Source organism: Bufo bufo, chromosome 3 (genome assembly GCF_905171765.1).
Source record: "Bufo bufo chromosome 3, aBufBuf1.1, whole genome shotgun sequence".
NCBI lineage: Eukaryota > Metazoa > Chordata > Amphibia > Anura > Bufonidae > Bufo > Bufo bufo.
The window spans coordinates 330,337,921-330,356,348 of NC_053391.1; the positions used below are offsets into that span (position 1 = coordinate 330,337,921).

At 46.1% G+C, this 18,428-nt stretch overlaps 1 protein-coding gene across 1 annotated transcript in view; it reads left to right on the plus strand.

Annotated features, from left to right (window-relative positions):
• Nucleotides 1-18,428, plus strand: part of SH3D21 (SH3 domain containing 21) — a 116,988-nt gene that overhangs the window by 13,376 nt on the left and 85,184 nt on the right. The window contains exons 2-4 of the mRNA XM_040424414.1: nucleotides 5,000-5,160; nucleotides 10,913-10,979; nucleotides 12,170-12,282. Coding sequence (XP_040280348.1) covers nucleotides 5,000-5,160; nucleotides 10,913-10,979; nucleotides 12,170-12,282 — 341 coding nt within the window. The remainder of the gene's footprint in view (nucleotides 1-4,999; nucleotides 5,161-10,912; nucleotides 10,980-12,169; nucleotides 12,283-18,428) is intronic.

An 18,428-nucleotide genomic window follows, 5' to 3' on the forward strand; every position in this document is an offset into this window, starting at 1 on the left:
TCCCTCTCCAGCGTTTGGGAGATGGAGAGCTGAATGCTTCCGTGGGACATTGGGGAGATGCTTGGTGACCCAGGTGTTGGTGTTGCTGGCAGATTCTCTGTTTGCAGGGTGGCAGGTGGCACTGTCACTCCAGAGGTGGATGAAGAGGCCGGGACTGCAGAAGAAGAGGAAGCAGGAGGAGCCAGAGACCTTTCTTGGTTTTTGAGGTGTCTACTCCACTGCAGCTTGTGCTTTGCACTTAAATGCCTGGTCATGCAGGTTGTGCTCAGGTTGAGAACGTTTATGCCCCGCTTCAGGCTCTGATTGCACAGCATGCAAACCACTCGTGTCTTGTCGTCAGCACATTGTCTGAAGAACTGCCACGCCACGGAACTCCTTGGAAGCTGGCTTTGGTGTGCTCGGTCCCTTGCTGCGGTGGGCAGTAGCAGGCGTACTGTCTAGAGGACTGTGCTGGTGGCTCTGTGCGACCACCCCCTCTTCCTCCGAACTACATAGGTCACTCGCATGACCTTGATTCCATGTGGGGTCGAGGACCTCATCATCTTCCACCCAGTCTTCACCCCTGCCATCCTTGTCGGTCTGAACACTTTCGAAAGCCCCAGCAGTTGGCACCTGTGTTTCGTCATCATCCGAGACGTGCTGCGATGGTCCTCCCATGTACTCATCTTGAAAAATAAGTGGTTGGGCATCGGTGCATTCAATCTCTTCTACTTCTGGGGCAGGGCTAGGTGGATGGCCCTGGGAAACCCTGCTAACAGAGTCATCAAAAAGCAGAACAGACTGCTGCATGACTTGGGGCTCAGACTGCTTGGCTGATTTGCAAGGGGGTGAGGTGAAAGACTGATGGACATCGGCTGCAGGTGCCAACTGTGGTCTTTCAGCAGGAGACTTGGTGGGAGACAATGTGAAGGAACTGGATCCACTGTCAGCAACCCAATCTACTATCGCCTGTACTTGTTCAGGCCTCACCATTCGTAGAGCCGCATTAGGCCCGACCAAATACTGCTGCAGGTTCTGTCGCCTACTCGCATTTGAGGAAGGGGTTTCACTTGTGTGTGTAGCTGGCACAGATCGACCACGTCCTCTCCCTGCAACAGGAGCTCCACCAGCAGCACCACAACCTGGGCCATGTCCCTTATTTGACGGTCTCCTCATATTTTTCGAATTTAGGATCTTGCCCTAAATGGGTGTTTAATTAATAGTAGAATAGAACGACAGTATGTAAAGGGTGTATCTCACACGGCCTGAACCAGACTAGGCCTCAATTAAAGATTTCTTTGCCAAAAATGGCAGTATTTCAAATGCCTGAATCAAACCCCTGTATGTAAAGGGTGTATCTCACATGGCCTGAACCACTGTAGGCCTCAATTAAAGATTTCTTTGCCCAAAATGGCTGTATTTCAAATGCCTGAATCAAACCCCTGTATATAAAGGGTGCTTCTCACACGGCTTGACCCACTGTAGGCCTCAATTAAAGCTTTCTTTGCCCAAAATGGCAGTATTTCAAATGCCTGAATCAAACCCCTGTATGTAAAGGGTGTATCTCACACGGCCTGACCCACTGTAGGCATCAATTAAAGATTTCTTTGCCCAAAATGGCAGTATTTCAAATGCCTGAATCAAACCACTGTATGTAAAGGGTGTATCTCACAAGGCCTGAACCACTGTAGGCCTCAATTAAAGATTTCTTTGCCCAAAATGGCTGTATTTCAAATGCCTGATTCAAACCCCTGTATGTAAAAGGTGTATCTCACATGGCCTGAACCACTGTAGGCCTGAATTAAATATTGGTGCACCAAATGGCGGTATTTCAAATCTCTGAATCTAACCCAAATGTATTAAGGGTGTATCTCACAATGACATATGCAGCAAAGGCTGCCAAATAAACTTTTTTTGCACAAACGGGTGTTTGTTTAATAACTCAATATGGCAGCAGTATATAACCCAGGAATTTTAAATGTGCTTATGCTGCAAGGCCTGAAATATTGTGTATTTTGACCCAAAAAGGGTGTTTTATTAATGAAAGAATATAAGCCCTGTATATACAGGGTGTATCTCACACGGCCTGACACACAGTAGACCTGAATTAAAGATTGGTGCACCAAATGGAGGTATTTCAAATCTCTGAATCTAACCCAAATGTATTAAGGGTGTATCTCACAATGACATCTGCATCAAAGGCTGCCAACAATTTTTTTTTTTGCCCAAACAAGTGTTTGTTTAACAACTGAATTTGACAGCAGTATATAAGCCTGTAATTTCACACATGCTGATGCTGCAAGGCCTGAAAATAGTGGTTTTTGGCAAAAAAGTGTGTTTTTAAAACCACTGAAAATGATGTGTGTATTTCTAGCTTAAATTGCACACTGACTAATCCAGATGTTGTATATTGCCAAAAAAGTGTTTTTTTGGTAATGGAATATGAAAGCTGTATATATTAAACTTGAATTTAACACTTGCAGATCAGGAAAATACTTTTTTGGCAAAAAAAGTGTTGTTTTTAAAACCCAGAAATGATGGCTGTATTTCTAGCTTAAATTGCACACTGACTAATCCAGATGTTGTATATTGCCAAAAAATTGGGATTTTCAATGTCCCAAAAGCTCAGATGTAGTGCTGGTAGAACGCCCCACCTAACTGACTTATTAAAGTTATTTTTTTTCGGGCACTGGGCTCAGGGCAGGATAAAAAAAATTGTGCCCTGCACCCCAAACACAATGTATGTAGATCGCTGAGTTAGATTCAGATTTTGAGCAAAGAGTCTCTCCTATTCTCTCACTTGATATCACCAGCAGCATCCTCTCCCTACACTAAGCACAGCAGAGGTGACGTTGCAGCGATACGTGACTCCAGCTTATATAGAGGCTGGGTCACATGCTACACTGGGCCAATCACAGCCATGCCATTAGTAGGCATGGCTGTGATGGCTTCTAAGGTCAGACAGTTAACCGCTTGTTGATTGGCTGCTCTGCAGCCTTTCAAAAAGCGCCAAGATAGCGCCAAACACCGAACCCGAACCCAAACTTTTACTGAAATGTTCGGGTCCGGGGTCCAAAAATCCTAAAGTTCGGTACGAACCCGAACTTTACAGTTCGGGTTCGCTCAACCCTAGTTATGTGCTTAATATGCTCACCTTTGTTGGTTGTGCTGAGCAGGCACAATGCTGGGTGCAGTTATTTGGTAAGGTCTTTGTAACTACAACCATCTTCCACTAGCAGGAAAGAGTTAATAATAGCTGGAGTAAGGGCTCTTGATCTGATAAATTAGATCCAGGCAGAGGTACAGTATATATTAGGTAAATATATATTTGGATATGTGTTTCAGCACTGGAACGATGACTTTGTCAGGCCATATCTGATGGAGCCACTATGGCCTGATACATTCCGGTGATGAAACATGTCGCCAAATAAAAGTGGATGCAGTTCTTTTCCTTTGGATATACCAGACAATGGAGAACAAATGTATTAGACAGTAATAATCGTCATGAGTCCTATAGGAATCTCAAATAACTGAAGAATTTACAACAGCTTGTTGCATCCTGATTTAGTAAAAGCCTTTGGGGGAGATTTATCAAGACAGGCACTCGTCTTCAAATCCGTTGTATTACGAGTCTCAGGCCTGATCATAAGTTAGGCGCATCCTCCAGCGGTCCGTGCGCGGTAACTGGCATAAATGAGGATAAATTTGTCAGGGCAGCTGGCAACGTCCCCTTTAGGGAAAATGGCAAGAGGGTTTTAAATCCGAGAGATGCGAATTTTTTTTAAAAAGTAGTGTTAAAAAGCCACAAACACATATAGGGGAATTTATCATGAGGGCAATATATGAAGTCCGTTGAGTTGCTTGAGTCTGCGTTGGAGTACTTTATGCCACATTTATCAAATGTCACAGGTTGATAAATTTGGCTTGTACTTAAACCTAACACTTCTGTCTAGAGAAGCTACTCCAGTTTTCCTATTCCACCCTGCTCCTGGAGTGAGATTGTGACCTATTTGCGACTTTAAAAAAAAAAGTCGCAATCATAAATCTGGAGTGAAACTCATTAATATAGCTAACCACACCCATTTTTCCACCCATATTACAAAACTGAAGTAAATGGTGCAAAAATGCAAAAGTCGCAAAATAAAGCTTAGAATTCTCTATAGCCTTTCCCTCTATTGTATACAGAAATAAGGCAGAATTTTATATTAAATGACATGCCATATCTAGATGAATAACTTATTCATTTGCATTTGTAACTGTATTGCAAGTAAAATTCACCACTAACCGGAGGTACTTGACATGTCCTTAATGGTCCTAGTAGTAGTAAAATTATCACCAAGCGTTCCTGTTGGCCCACCGAAAATAGCCGAGTGGCGCGTTCGGCTATTATCGGAATCCCCATAGAAATGAATGGGAGCGCGGCTGCTGCTTCCATTCACTTCTATGGGGCTGACAAAAATAGCAGAGCCAGCACTCGATTATTTTTGGCGGCCCTCCTTCACTTTGTCAGCTACGTTTACTAGATAGATGCAGGTCCCAGAGGTGAGACCCACACCTATCAGACAATGGGGGCATATCCTAGCGATATGCCCCCATTGTCTGAGATGGGAAAACCCTTTTAAGTTTTATCACAACCTATACCAAAATTCAAACTGCTCATACAACTCTCTCACTCAGAGACAAAGTTTGTATTCACTTTCATGCTAGTTCTTCACTTCATTGTTTGTTGACACTGCAGTGCTTGAGAAGTTGTGGACCGTTGCCCAGGTTAAAGCCCCCAATGGGAGCAGCCTGTGACAGGGCTCGATCTCCACAGCATCTTAGGAGTGAGAAAGTCTAAGACTGCTCATGGTGATGTCTATTCAATGTGTGCAAATGACACAAACATAAGCCTGATGGTTCAAACTTTTAAGGACATACTTGTACATTTTTAGGATTGGAAGTCTTAAAATTTGCATTGTTGATGTCTGTAGGACTAATATACCACTAATTTGTTTTATTCATGTCTTATTCCTTGCAGGAGAAATGTTGGCCCTTGTGGACTTTAATGGGCAGCTTGAGGATGAGTTAACCATCAAAGCTGGTGAAGTAGTAAGAAATGTTAAGCAGACTGGTGAAGCAGGATGGCTAGAAGGAGAATTCAATGGAAAGAGAGGGTTCTTTCCTCAAATGTTTGTCAAGGTTAGTTTCCTTAATTGTTTGTCAAGGTATCATTAGTTCTCATTGACTTCTCTAATCTGGGTCTTTCTGTAGCTCAGAACAGCCATGCACAGAAGCCCATTGAGTTAAGAGGAGATATGGCCATCTTTGTACTGGCTTCAAAGCACATATTCTTACAGTATGTGGTAACATGATCTTCAGCACACCAAGTTGAAACTTAGTAGATCCGATAATTTTATTGAGGTTTATTCAAGGCAACAAAAATGTGATGTTTCGGTCTAAATTACCGTTATCAAACACTACAGATGAAACAGAACATTTGGGGTGTTATACTACCATGTGTCTCAGTTGTTTTACCATTGGTGAACTTTATGTTAGATGATTAGATCATCTCTATGCAACTATCGATGTGGTGGTTCCCCCTGCTGCTGCTGCCTCCATGAGGCAGCAGTGTCCAGTTGCCGGGAACCAGGGCTGCTGGGAGGATTCTGCTAATGTCGCAGCCCTGGGCCAATGAGGAGGTGCGCCGGGCCTCCCGGGCATCAGAGCGCGCGGCCGGCAGCTCCACCCAGCGTGCAGGCATGTCAGCATGAGCTGCCTTTCTTCAGTACAAAATGCCTGCACCTCTGGCTCCTCCTACTGGTCCCTTGTGTTTATTGAAGACTCATTTGGCTTGGAATTCTGGATTTGGTATTGTGACTATGTTTTTGGCTTCTTGGGTTTTGGTATTGTATTCATCTCCTGGTTCTGACTGGTGTGTTTAATTTTCTTGTATGCCTCTGGTGTATGTTGTACTGTATTGTCTGACTGGCATTTGACCTTTTTTCCGTACGATGACTCTCTTAGTGTTTCTCTGTTTTTTTGTCCCCGTTTGTGTGTCGCCCCTTCATGTATTGTAGTATAGGGACTGTCATCCAATGTGGAGTCACTGCCTAGGGTGACCATGCAAGTATGTAGTGAAAGTGGGTCCTGGCAGTTTTAGAGCTGCACTATTCCTGTTTGTTTTAGCCCAGCAAGTCCATAACCAGAAGACTATTCAAGGTCGCCGGGCAGTACCTCAAGCTTCACCACTAAGGAAACCTAAAATGTAATTTTCTGAGAAATTTGCAGGCGACAGAAAATCATTTTTTGCCTTAAGGAGGGCTGTAAACTTTTTCTAACGGTTTCTGAATAGCAGTGAGTGGGGATTGTCATTTCATTGTTACAGGGAGACCCCCAGGAGTGGGCATTCTCTCTTTCCTCCGATTCACCTGTTTTGACCTCGGTTGACCATTTCTTTTCAGCTTTAGGTCTGTTGTATGATGAACCTGACAAAGCAGCATATGCTGAAAGTAAGCTCATCAGTTTAAAAAAAAGGTAGTCATTGTAGATAAGTTTTGTGCAGAGTTTAGGAACATAGTTTATAAGAGGAGTTTATAAGGCTGAAAAAAGACATCTGTCCATCCACTTCAGCCTGTTATCCTGCAAGTTGATCCAGAGGAAGGCAAAAAAAAAAAAAAGTGAAGTAGAATCCAATGATCCTCACTTAGGGGGAAAAAATTCCTTCCCGACTTCATTCAGGCAATCAGAATGACTCCCTGGGTCAACAACCCATCTCTAGTAGCTATAACCTGTAATATTATTAAATAAAGAATCCTCTTCTATGTTTGTGTACAAACCTTCTTTCCTCCAGACGCAGAGGATGTCCCCTCGTCACAGTCCTGGGAATAAATAGATGATGGGAGAGATCTCTGTACTGACCCCTGATATATTTATACATAGTAATTAGATCTCCCCTTAGTCGTCTTTTTTCTAAAGTGAATAACCCTAATTTTGATAATCTTTCTGGGTACTGTAGTACATCCATTCCAGTTATTACTTTAGTTGCCCTTCTCTGAACCCTCTCCAGCTCAGCTATGTCTGCCTTGTTCACAGAAGCCCAGAACTGTACACAGTACTCCATGTGTGGTCTGACTAGTGATTTGTAAAGTGGCAGGGCTATGTTCTCATCATGGGCATCTATGCCCCTTTTGATGCAACTCATTATCTTATTGGCCTTGGCAGCAGCTGCCTGACACTGGTTTCTACAGTTTAGGGTACTTTCACACTAGCGGCAGGACGGATCCGACAGGCTGTTCACCCTGTCGGATCCGTCCTGACGCTATTTTGCCGTGCCGCTGGACTGCCGCTCCGTCCCCATTGACTATAATGGGGACGGGGGCAGAGCTCTGGCGCAGCACGCCAGTGTGCGGTGAGAGGCTGTCGGACTAAAAAGTCGGACATGCAGTACTTTGTCTGGCAGCCTCTCGCCGTGCACTGCTGTGCTGCTCCGGAGCTCTGCCCCCGTCCCCATTATAGTCAATGGGGACGGAGCGGCAGTCCGGCGGCACGGCGAAATAGCGGCAGGATGGATCAGACAGGGTGAACAGCCTGTCGGATCCATCCTGCCGCTAGTGTCAAAGTAGCCTTAGTTTGCTGTTCACTAAAATTCCTAAGTCCTTTTTTCATGTCAGTGTTACCTAGTGTTTTACCATTTAGTATGTACTGGTGACTTGTATTATTCCTTCCCATGTGCATAACCTTACATTTGTCAGTGTTAAACCTCATCTGCCACTTATCTGCCCAAGCCTCAAATCTATCCAGATCCATCTGTAGCAGTGTACAGTCCTCTTTTGTGTTAATTACTTTACACAGTTTTGTGTCATCTGCAAAAATTATATTTTACTGCGCAACAAAGATCATTAACAAATATATCGAAAAGAATAGGACCCAATACTGACCCCTGAGGTACCCCACTAGTGACGGTGACCCAATCTGAGTGTGTACCGTTAATAACCTGTTTTCTATCACTGAGCCAGTTACTTAGGCCGAATGCACACGGCCGTGTTCCGTGGTATGCCGGGCTGGATTCCTGTTCAGAGCAGGAGCGCACGGCATCATTGGTTGCTATAACGCCGTGCGCTTCATGTTGCTGCTGCACTACAGTAATACACTCGTATGATCTATACGAGTGTATTACTGTACAGCAGCAGCGGCATGAAGCGCACGGCGTTCATAGCAACTAATGACGCCGTGCGCTCCTGCTCTGACAGGAATCCAGCCCGGGCATACCCACGGACCGCTCGAGGAACACGGCCGTGTGCATTCGGCCTTACTCACATACAGACATTTTCTCCCAGCCAAAGCCTTCTCATTTTATATACCTATAGTGTTGAGCGAACTTGTGTTTTCAATAATAATAATAATAATGCTGGCCATAGACTTCAATTATGACGGAATGCAATACGGAATGCCTTATATAGGCTCCCGTGGTGCATGCTGTCATAGAATTCCGTTATGGTCCGTAGTAGCGGAATCCATAACGGGATTCTTAGATAACTCGAACCTTGTACGCCGGACTTGAAAACACAAATTCCCTCAACACAAATATATTACCTTTTATGTGGTACAGTAATCAAATGCTTTGGAGAAGTCAAGATATACGACATCTATTGATTCGTCGCGGTCAAGTCTAGAAGTTACCTCGTCATAGAACTGAATTAAATTAGTTTGACATGACGATCCCTCATGACAGCCCTGCTGATATGGCGTTATTTGCTTATTTTCATTGAGGTACTCTAAGATAGCATCTCTTAGAAAACCTTCAAACAGTTTACCCATGACAGATGTTAGTTTTTGGACCCTTTTTGAATATTGGAATTACATTAGCTATGCGCCAATCCTGTGGAACACTCCCTGTTAGGGCTGTTTCACACGAGGGAGTCCATTGCAGGAATCATGCTCCGTGTGTGAGTGTGATCCTCTGCTCTGGACTTGCAGGAGCGCATGGCATTATCATGATTTATAATGCTATGTGCCTCTGCTTGACCTTATTTCTACAGAATCATACTGACAGCTTTATGTCACTATGATTCTGTGGAAAAAAGGCCATGCAGAGACACATAGCATTATAAATCATGGTAAGGCCGTGCGCTCCTGCAAGTCCAGAGCGGAGGATCACACTCACACATGGAGCATGATTCCCGCAATGGACTCGCTCGTGTGAAACAGCCCTTAATATAGAGTCCTTAAATATCAGAAATAAAGGTCTGGCTTGACATTACTTAATTCTCTTTAGATATGGGACTGTATGCCATCTGGTTCCAGTGATTTGTCTATTTTAATCTTTTTAAGACCCCACTGTACTTCTTCCTCGGTCAAATAGGGCACTTTTAATGAGGAATTTACTTTTACATTCTGCATTTCAATTGGCGGTTTATTTTCCTCAGTGAATACAGTGGAGAATTTTTATTTTTTTAACAGCTTTGCTTTCTCCTCATCACTGTCTGCAACTCCCCCCTCATCCCTCTGTAAAGGGAAGTGGTGTGTTACCTCCAGTTGGACCCCATAGTATTCCTCTCCCCCCTTCCCCATAGTACCCACCATAATGTGTCCCAGTATAAAATTGTACTGTACAGAGCGCCCCATAAGAAAATACCCCTTCTTTGTGGCCTCAGTAGATGCCCCTATAGTCCTATAGTGCCCCCAATCATGTGCCTGTATTAATAACAGCCCCTCCCATGTGTCAGTATTAACAGCCCCTCCCATGTGCCAGTATTAACAGCCCCCCCGTGCCAGTATTAATAACAGCCCCCCCCCCTGTGCCTCGTGCCTGCAGCCTATCAGAGGAAGGGAAAGGGACACGCCTCTCCCTCCCCTGCCTCAGCACAGTCATCTGTATCGCTGTCCTGAGGACGGCGATACAGATGACTATGGATATCGAACGCTTCACACTGGAAGCGTTCATCTCCCTGTGCCCCGCCGCCAGCTTGGGGGGGGGGGGGGGGGCAATTGCACCGTTGCCCCCCCCCCCCCCCCCCCCCCCCCCCCCCCTGGATCCGCCACTGACCTGAGTACAGTATTTATATGAGTGCCACAAAACCTACTATTAACATATTTGTTTTACAGGTCATTTGCATTTTTACAAGTTTCTTGCTTAACAGGTTAGATTAGGCATGTTTTTCAAATTAGTGTTTTCCTAGTTATTTATTAATTTAATGAGGGTTTCTGGCATAGGCAACCCCATTACATATGCTATTTTAGTGCATGTTGAGCTTCTAGACACTCAGAAACAAAAGCTGTGTGAAGTCCTAAGCAATGCTGTTAGATGTTAAACACAGCAGCTGATGGTTGGGCACCCCGCTTTCAAAGCTGATGATAAAGAATTGCATTTTCTATTCCAGGGGATGGGATTTACGGTAATTGATTTGCTACAGATTTGTCTATGACAAAAATTATCAATTTTGTTTGTTCCCAGTACTGGACGGCTGGAGACAAATCTACTAGTGTGGACCATGCTGCATAGAAGGTCCGGTTGCACACAGTGAATCATCCAATATTAGGATTATTTCCTAACATTCCCTAATAGGATTAAGATAATCCAGAAAAGTATGGGTATTAATGTCCATGACTAGACAGGTCACACTCATTGAAGCCAAATTATCATAATGTGTATGCCAAACCTTTGGTTATTTCCCCTCGCTCTACAAAATGTTATATATGAATATGTTCTCCTGTTTAAATAGAAACAACTTTACTGCTTAGAATCTTGATTTTGTAAATGGCTCTGCCAAAGTATCTTGCGAGATGCCATTAGCTTTATGAAACAGGAAGAACACATTGTTTTACTACATATAGTTTCTGAAGGAGAAATGAGTCTTAGAATAACATTGTAGAATACTCATTGTTATACCGATTGTACATTATACATAAAATGCTTGCACTCATTCCAAATCTTTTTGTATTTCTGCCACAGGAAATTCCTTCACTTTTTCTTAACGATAATGGTCAGAGGTTTCCAAGATCCATCAGGAAAGTCAATGGTAAGAGCAACATTTGTTTAAATAGATAAAATTAATAAATGGTGACCCTTCTATTCTTGAGTTAGAATCAAATCATTTGAATTCTCCTTAAAAGGAATGGGTCTTTAGAAAGTGACCTATTTTTATATCAAGTTTTTATGTTAAAGATATATTTTTTAGAATTGTTTTGATTGTGATTTCTTTAATTTTCTATGTTGCTGGCTATATTTTTAAAAGATCCTAAAATGTTGCAGGCCATTAAGCCTGATATACAAACTTCTGTTCTGTACAGATCACTTTTCAACAGTCAGCTCAGGGGTGTAGCTATAGTGAAAACAAGGGAAATGGCTGCCACTCTGCCTGAACTCAGAAGGGGCCCCCTGGGAGGACTGAAAGATTTTATTGTCTGGTCCCCCTTAACAATGCAATGACATTACATACAGTGACAGTATATACAGCGACATGACATACAGTATATACGTGTAGGAATGGATTGTTAGCGGCTGTCTGGCCTGGACTGAGAGAACTATCTTGACTAGCTGCAGAAGTGAGAGTAGCATGGCAGGAGTGGTGTCACCACAAATGCAGTACAATCTGCAGTTAGCATGTTATTCAGTGGGAGAGGCTGAGCAGACTGATATATAGTTTTTTGGGAAAAGATTCAGGAAACCCTGTACATTTCTAAGGTAAGACCAGCTATGAATAGCTCTCAATACACACTGGAGGTGTTATCGGTGATTGATTGCATTCTCTGTATTAGGCCTCTTGCACATGAACGTGTGCTGCCCGTGCCCGTGCTGCGACCCGCAAATTGCGGTCCGCAATGTACGGACACCGAACGTGGGCCAGCCGCATGCGGATTGCGACCCCATTCACTTGAATGGGGTCCGCGATCCGTCTGTTCCGCAAAACGATTGGACAAGTTCTCTCTTTTTGCGGAACGGAAGCACGGAAGAACCCCACGAAAACACTCCGTAGTGCTTCCGTTCCGTGGTTCCATTCTGCACCGCATCTCCAGATTTGCAAACCCATTCAAGTGAATGGGTCCGCAACTGTGATGCGGAATGCAAACGGCCGGTTTCCCGTGTATTGCGGACCCACGGTTGTGTGCAAAAGGCCTAAGTGTGTACACACAGATAGCTGTCATTCCCTGGTAACATATATATGCAACATCATGCTGCCATTTAACAGTAATCATCTTTATTATTTAGTTTGTCCTCAGAAGAAGAAACAGCGTTGGTGTCGGGCAGAGTACTCATACAGCCCCAGTAAGCCAGATGAATTGGAGCTCATATGTGGAGAAGTTCTGGAAGTTCTAGAGGAGGTGACCTCATGAAAATGTCTTTTATTTCATTTCATGCTGCTGCATTTAGATTTTAGGGATAAAGTGCTCAGGCTTTGCTGTTTACAGAAATTACAGAGGAAACTTGTACAGAATCACAATATCAATCTGTAAAGGTGTGCAGCATGGAAAATATGAAAGATATGTATATGAACTTCCTGACTATGCCACAAGCAATGTATCAGTATCAGGCAAACCAATGACAGACAGATGACTGAGATAATTACAAACAGATATCTAAAATGTACTCACCACAAAATTCAGGAAATGATAGACTTTCGAGATATTTGAAATGTCAAACGCAAATAATAATTTAAGGAACATCTTACAAATTCCCACACACATAATGGGTAGGCTTTGTGACTTTTCACAAATTTTTTATGTCTTGGTAGGATGTCAGCTTTTTCAAAAGGAGAAATGAATTGGCCTTATTGGGTCATTTCCACTCATTTATTTTCCCTTCATTTGCGCTCATCGTCATCCATAGACATTATCATGTTATAATATACAGTATATATTAAATAGGTTATTTTTAGGGATGAGCGAACCCGAACTATATAGTTCGGGTTGTACCGAATTTTGGGGTGTCCGTGACACGGACCCGAACCCGAACATTTTCGTAAAAGTCCGGGTTCGGTGTTCGGCGCTTTCTTTGCGCTTTTTGAAAGGCTGCAAAGCAGCCAATCAACAAGCGTCAATACTACTTGCCCCAAGAGGCCATCACAGCCTTGCTTACTATTGGCATGGCTGTGATTGGCCAGTGCACCATGTGACCAGCCTCTATTTAAGCTGGAGTCACGTAGCGCCGCCGTCACTCTGCTATGATCAGTATAGGGAGAGGTTGCAGCTGCGACGTGTCTAGGCGAGAAGCCGATTAGGCAGATTAACTCCTCCAAAAGACTTCATTCTGTGATCGATCTGCAAGCTGTGGATCATTGAAGTGCTATTATTGACTTGCTCACTTTTTTGAGGCTGCCCAGAGCGGCTTTTTAGATCACTTTTTTTCTGGAGTGATCGGCGGCCATTTTGTGACTTGTGGTGCGCAGCCACGAGCTATCACCAAGTGTATTTACCATCGATAGTGTGGTTATTTTGTGCTATATCCTACATCAGCTGCAGGCTGAGCCTGTGTCACCGAAGTGCATTTAACCATCAACAGTCTGGTTATTTTTTGGCCATATATACATCAGCTGCAGGCTGAGCCCGTTTCACCCAAGTGCATTTAACCATCAACAGTCTGATTATTTTTTGGCCATATTACTACATCAGTTGCGGCTGAGCCTGTGTCACCCAAGAGCATTTAACATCAACAGTTCTGGTTATTTTTTGGCTTATATTACATCAGGGGCAAAGTTGAGCCTGTCACCCAGCGCTAAAAAATAGACCTGACATTTCTATTCAACCAAATCTGCACAGTTTTAGCTGCGTCAAGTTATTTGTAGTGACGTCAAAGCAGACTTTTTTGTTCTGGGTTGAAAAAGCATTCCCAAATTTGCCATTCTGAAAACTAACTAGATGTGGTATTTCAGGCCTACTTGAAATCTATCCCAAAAAGAAATCTTCCATTGAAGTTATTGATAGTATCATTCAGAAAAACCTAAGACACACGCTAGCGTGCTGATAGAAGTGTCATTCTGTGATTAAAACCTATAACTGTCACACAGCGCAAAAAAAAACAGGTCTCACATCTCTATTCAACCAAATCTGCACAGTTTTAGCTGGTCAAGTTATTTGTAGTGACCGTTCAAGCAGACTTTTTGTTCTGGGTTGAAAAGCATTCCCCAAATTTTGCCATTCTCAAAATTGTGTGTGACGGGAACAATGAGGAAAAATCTAATAAGGGACGCGGACGTGGCACATGGTCGTGGTGGTAGTGGGCCCCTCTGGTGCTGGGACGAGGACGTGGCCGTTCTGCCACAAGCCACACGTCCTAGTGAACCAACTACCTCAGGTCCCAGTAGCCGCCAGAATTTACAGGGATATTTGGTGGGGCCCAATGCCGTTCTAAGGATGGTAAGGCCTGAGCAGGTACAGGCATTAGTCAATTGGGTGGCCGACAGTGCATCCAGCACGTTCACATTATCTCCCACCCAGTCTTCTGCAGAAAGCGCACAGATGGCGCATGAAAACCAAGCCCATCAGTCTGTCACATTACCCCCATGCATATCAGGGAAACTGTCTGAGCCTCAAGTTATGCAGCAGTCTCTTATGCTGTTTGAAGACTCTGCTGCCAGGGTTTTCCAAGGGCATCCACCTAGCCCTTCACCAGGGGTGGAAGAGATAGAATGCACTAACGCACAACCACTTATGTTTCCTGATGATGAGGACATGGGAATACCACCTCAGCACGTCTCTGATGATGACGAAACACAGGTGCCAACTGCTGCGTCTTTCTGCAGTGTGCAGACTGAACAGGAGGTCAGGGGTCAAGACTGGGTGGAAGACGATGCAGGGGACGATGAGGTCCTAGACCCCACATGGAATGAAGGTCGTGCCACTGACTTTCACAGTTCGGAGGAAGAGGCAGTGGTGAGACCGAGCCAACAGCGTAGCAAAAGAGGGAGCAGTGGGCAAAATCAGAACACCCGCCACCAACTGACTCCGCCTGCTACTGACCGCCGCCATCTGGGACCGAGCACCCCAAAGGCAGCTTCAAGGAGTTCCCTGGCATGGCACTTCTTCAAACAATGTGCTGACGACAAGACCCGAGTGGTTTGCACGCTGTGCCATCAGAGCCTGAAGCGAGGCATTAACGTTCTGAACCTTAGCACAACCTGCATGACCAGGCACCTGCATGCAAAGCATGAACTGCAGTGGAGTAAACACCTTAAAAACAAGGAAGTCACTCAGGCTCCCCCTGCTACCTCTTCTGCTGCTGCCGCCTCGGCCTCTTCTGCTGCTGCTGCCGCCTCGGCCTCTTCTGCTGCTGCTGCCGCCTCGGCCTCTCCTCTGCCTCTGGAGGAACGTTGGCGCCTGCCCGCCCAGCAAACATGGAAGATACCACCAACACCACCACCTGCGTCACCAAGCCATCTCAACCATGTCACACGGCAGCGTTCAGCTCTCCATCTCACAAACATTTGAGAGAAAGCGAAAATTCCCCACCTAGCCACCTCGATTCCTGGCCCTGAATGCCAGCATTTCTAAACTACTGGCCTATGAAATGCTGTCATTCAGGCTGGTGGACACAGACAGCTTCAAACAGCTCATGTCGCTTGCTGTGTCCCACATTATGTTGTTCCCAGCCGGCACTACTTCTCCAAGAGAGCCGTGCCTTCCCTGCACAACCAAGTATCCGATAAAATCAAGTGTGCACTGCGCAACGCCATCTGTGGCAAGGTCCACCTAACCACAGATACGTGGACCAGTAAGCACGGCCAGGGACGCTATATATCTCCCTAACTGCACACTGGGTAAATGCAGTGGCGGCTGGGCCCCAGGCGAAGAGCTGTTTGGCGCACGTCCTTCTGCCACCAAGGATCGCAGGGCAACATTCTTTGCCTCCTGTCGCCTCCTCCTCCTACTCGGCTTCCTCCTCCTCTTCTTCCACCTGCTCATCCAGTCAGCCACACACCTTCATCACCAACTTCAGCACAGCCTGGGGTAAACGTCAGCAGGCCATTCTGAAACTCATATGTTTGGGGGACAGGCCCCACACCGCACAGGAGTGGCGGGGTATAGAACAACAGACCGACGAGTGGTTGCTGCCGGTGAGCCTCAAGCCCGGCCTGGTGGTGTGTGATAATGGGCGAAATCTCGTTGCAGCTCTGGGACTAGCCGGTTTGACGCACATCCCTTGCCTGGCGCATGTGCTGAATTTGGTGGTGCAGAAGTTCATTCACAACTACCCCAACATGTCAAAGCTGCTGCATAAAGTGCGGGCCGTCTGTTCGCGCTTCCGGCGTTCACATCCTGCCGCTGCTCGCCTGTCTGCGCTACAGCGTAACTTCGGCCTTCCCGCTCACCGCCTCATATGCGACGTGCCCACCAGGTGGAACTCCACCTTGCACATGCTGGACAGACTGTGCGAGCAGCAGCAGGCCATAGTGGAGTTTCAGCTGCAGCACGCACAGGTCAGTCGCACTGCGGAACAGCCCCACTTCACCACCAATGACTGGGCCTCCATGCGAGACCTGTGTGCCCTGTTGCGCTGTTTCGAGTACTCCACCAACATGGCTAGTGGCGATGACGCCGTTATCAGCGTTACAATACCACTTCTATGTCTCCTTGAGAAAACACTTAGGGCGATGATGGAAGAGGAGGTGGCCCAGGAGGAGGAGGAGGAGAAGGAAGAGGGGTCATTTTTAACACTTTCAGGCCAGTCTCTTCGAAGTGACTCAGAGGGAGGTTTTTTGCAACAGCAGAGGCCAGGTACAAATGTGGCCAGACAGGGCCCACTACTGGAGGACGAGGAGGACGAGGATGAGGAGGAGGTGGAGGAGGATGAGGATGAAGCATGTTCACAGCGGGGTGGCACCCCAAGCAGCTCGGGCCCATCACTGGTGCGTGGCTGGGGGGAAACACAGGACGATGACGATACGCCTCCCACAGAGGACAGCTTGTCCTTACCTCTGGGCAGCCTGGCACACATGAGCGACTACATGCTGCAGTGCCTGCGCAACGACAGCAGAGTTGCCCACATTTTAACATGTGCAGACTACTGGGTTGCCACCCTGCTGGATCCCCGGTACAAAGACAATGTGCCCACCTTACTTCCTACACTGGAGCGTGATAGGAAGATGCGCGAGTACAAGCGCACGTTGGTAGACGCGCTACTGAGGCATTCCCAAATGTCACAGGGGAACCAGTGGAAGCCCAAGGCGAAGGCAGAGGAGGAGCAAGAGGTCGCCAACGCAGCTGTGTCACGGCCAGCTCCTCTGAGGGCAGGGTTAGCATGGCAGAGATGTGGAAAAGTTTTGTCACCACGCCACAGCTAACTGCACCACCTCTGATACGGAACGTGTTAGCAGGAGGCAACATTTCACTAACATGGTGGAACAGTACCTGTGCACACCCCTCCACGTACTGACTGATGGTTCGGCCCCATTCAACTTCTGGGTCTCCAAATTGTCCACGTGGCCAGAGCTAGCCTTTTATGCCTTGGAGGTGCTGGCCTGCCCGGGGCCAGCGTTTTGTCTGAACGTGTATTCAGCACGGCAGGGGGCGTCATTACAGACAAACGCAGCCGCCTGTCTACAGCCAATGTGGACAAGCTGACGTTCATAAAAATAAACCAGGCATGGATCCCACAGGACCTGTCCATCCCTTGTGCAGATTAGATATTAACTACCTCCCCTTAACAATATATTATTCTACTCCAGGGCACTTCCTCATTCAATACTATTTTTAATTTCATTTTACCATTATATTGTGGGGCAACCCAAAGTTGAATGAACCTCTCCTCTGTCTGGGTGCCGGGGGCCTAAATGTGTGACAGTGGCCTGTTCCAGTGGTGGGTGACGTGAAGCCTGATTCTCTGCTATGACATGAATACAGATTCTGCACTGACATAAGGCCAGATTCTCTGTTACGGGACCTCTCTCCTCTGCCTGGGTGCCGGGGCCTAAATGTGTGACAGTGGCCTGTTCCAGTGGTGGGTGACGTGATGCCTGATTCTCTGCTATGACATTAAGACAGATTCTGTGCTGACATAAGGCCAGATTCTCTGTTACGGGACCTCTCTCCTCTGCCTGGGTGCCTGGGCCTAAATGTGTGACAGTGGCCTGTTCCAGTGGTGGGTGACGTGAAGCCTGATTCTCTGCTATGACATGAATACAGATTCTGCGCTGACATAAGGCCAGATTCTCTGTTACGGGACCTCTCTCCTCTGCCTGGGTGCCTGGGCCTAAATGTGTGACAGTGGCCTGTTCCAGTGGTGGGTGACGTGAAGCTTGATTCTCTGCTATGACATGAAGACAGATTCTGCGCTGACATAAGGCCAGATTCTCTGTTATGGGACCGCTCTCCTCTGTCTGGGTGCCGGGGCCTAAATGTGTGACAGTGGCCTGTTCCAGTGGTGGGTGACGTGAAGCCTGATTCTCTGCTATGACATTAAGACAGATTCTGTGCTGACATAAGGCCAGATTCTCTGTTACGGGACCTCTCTCCTCTGCCTGGGCCTAAATGTG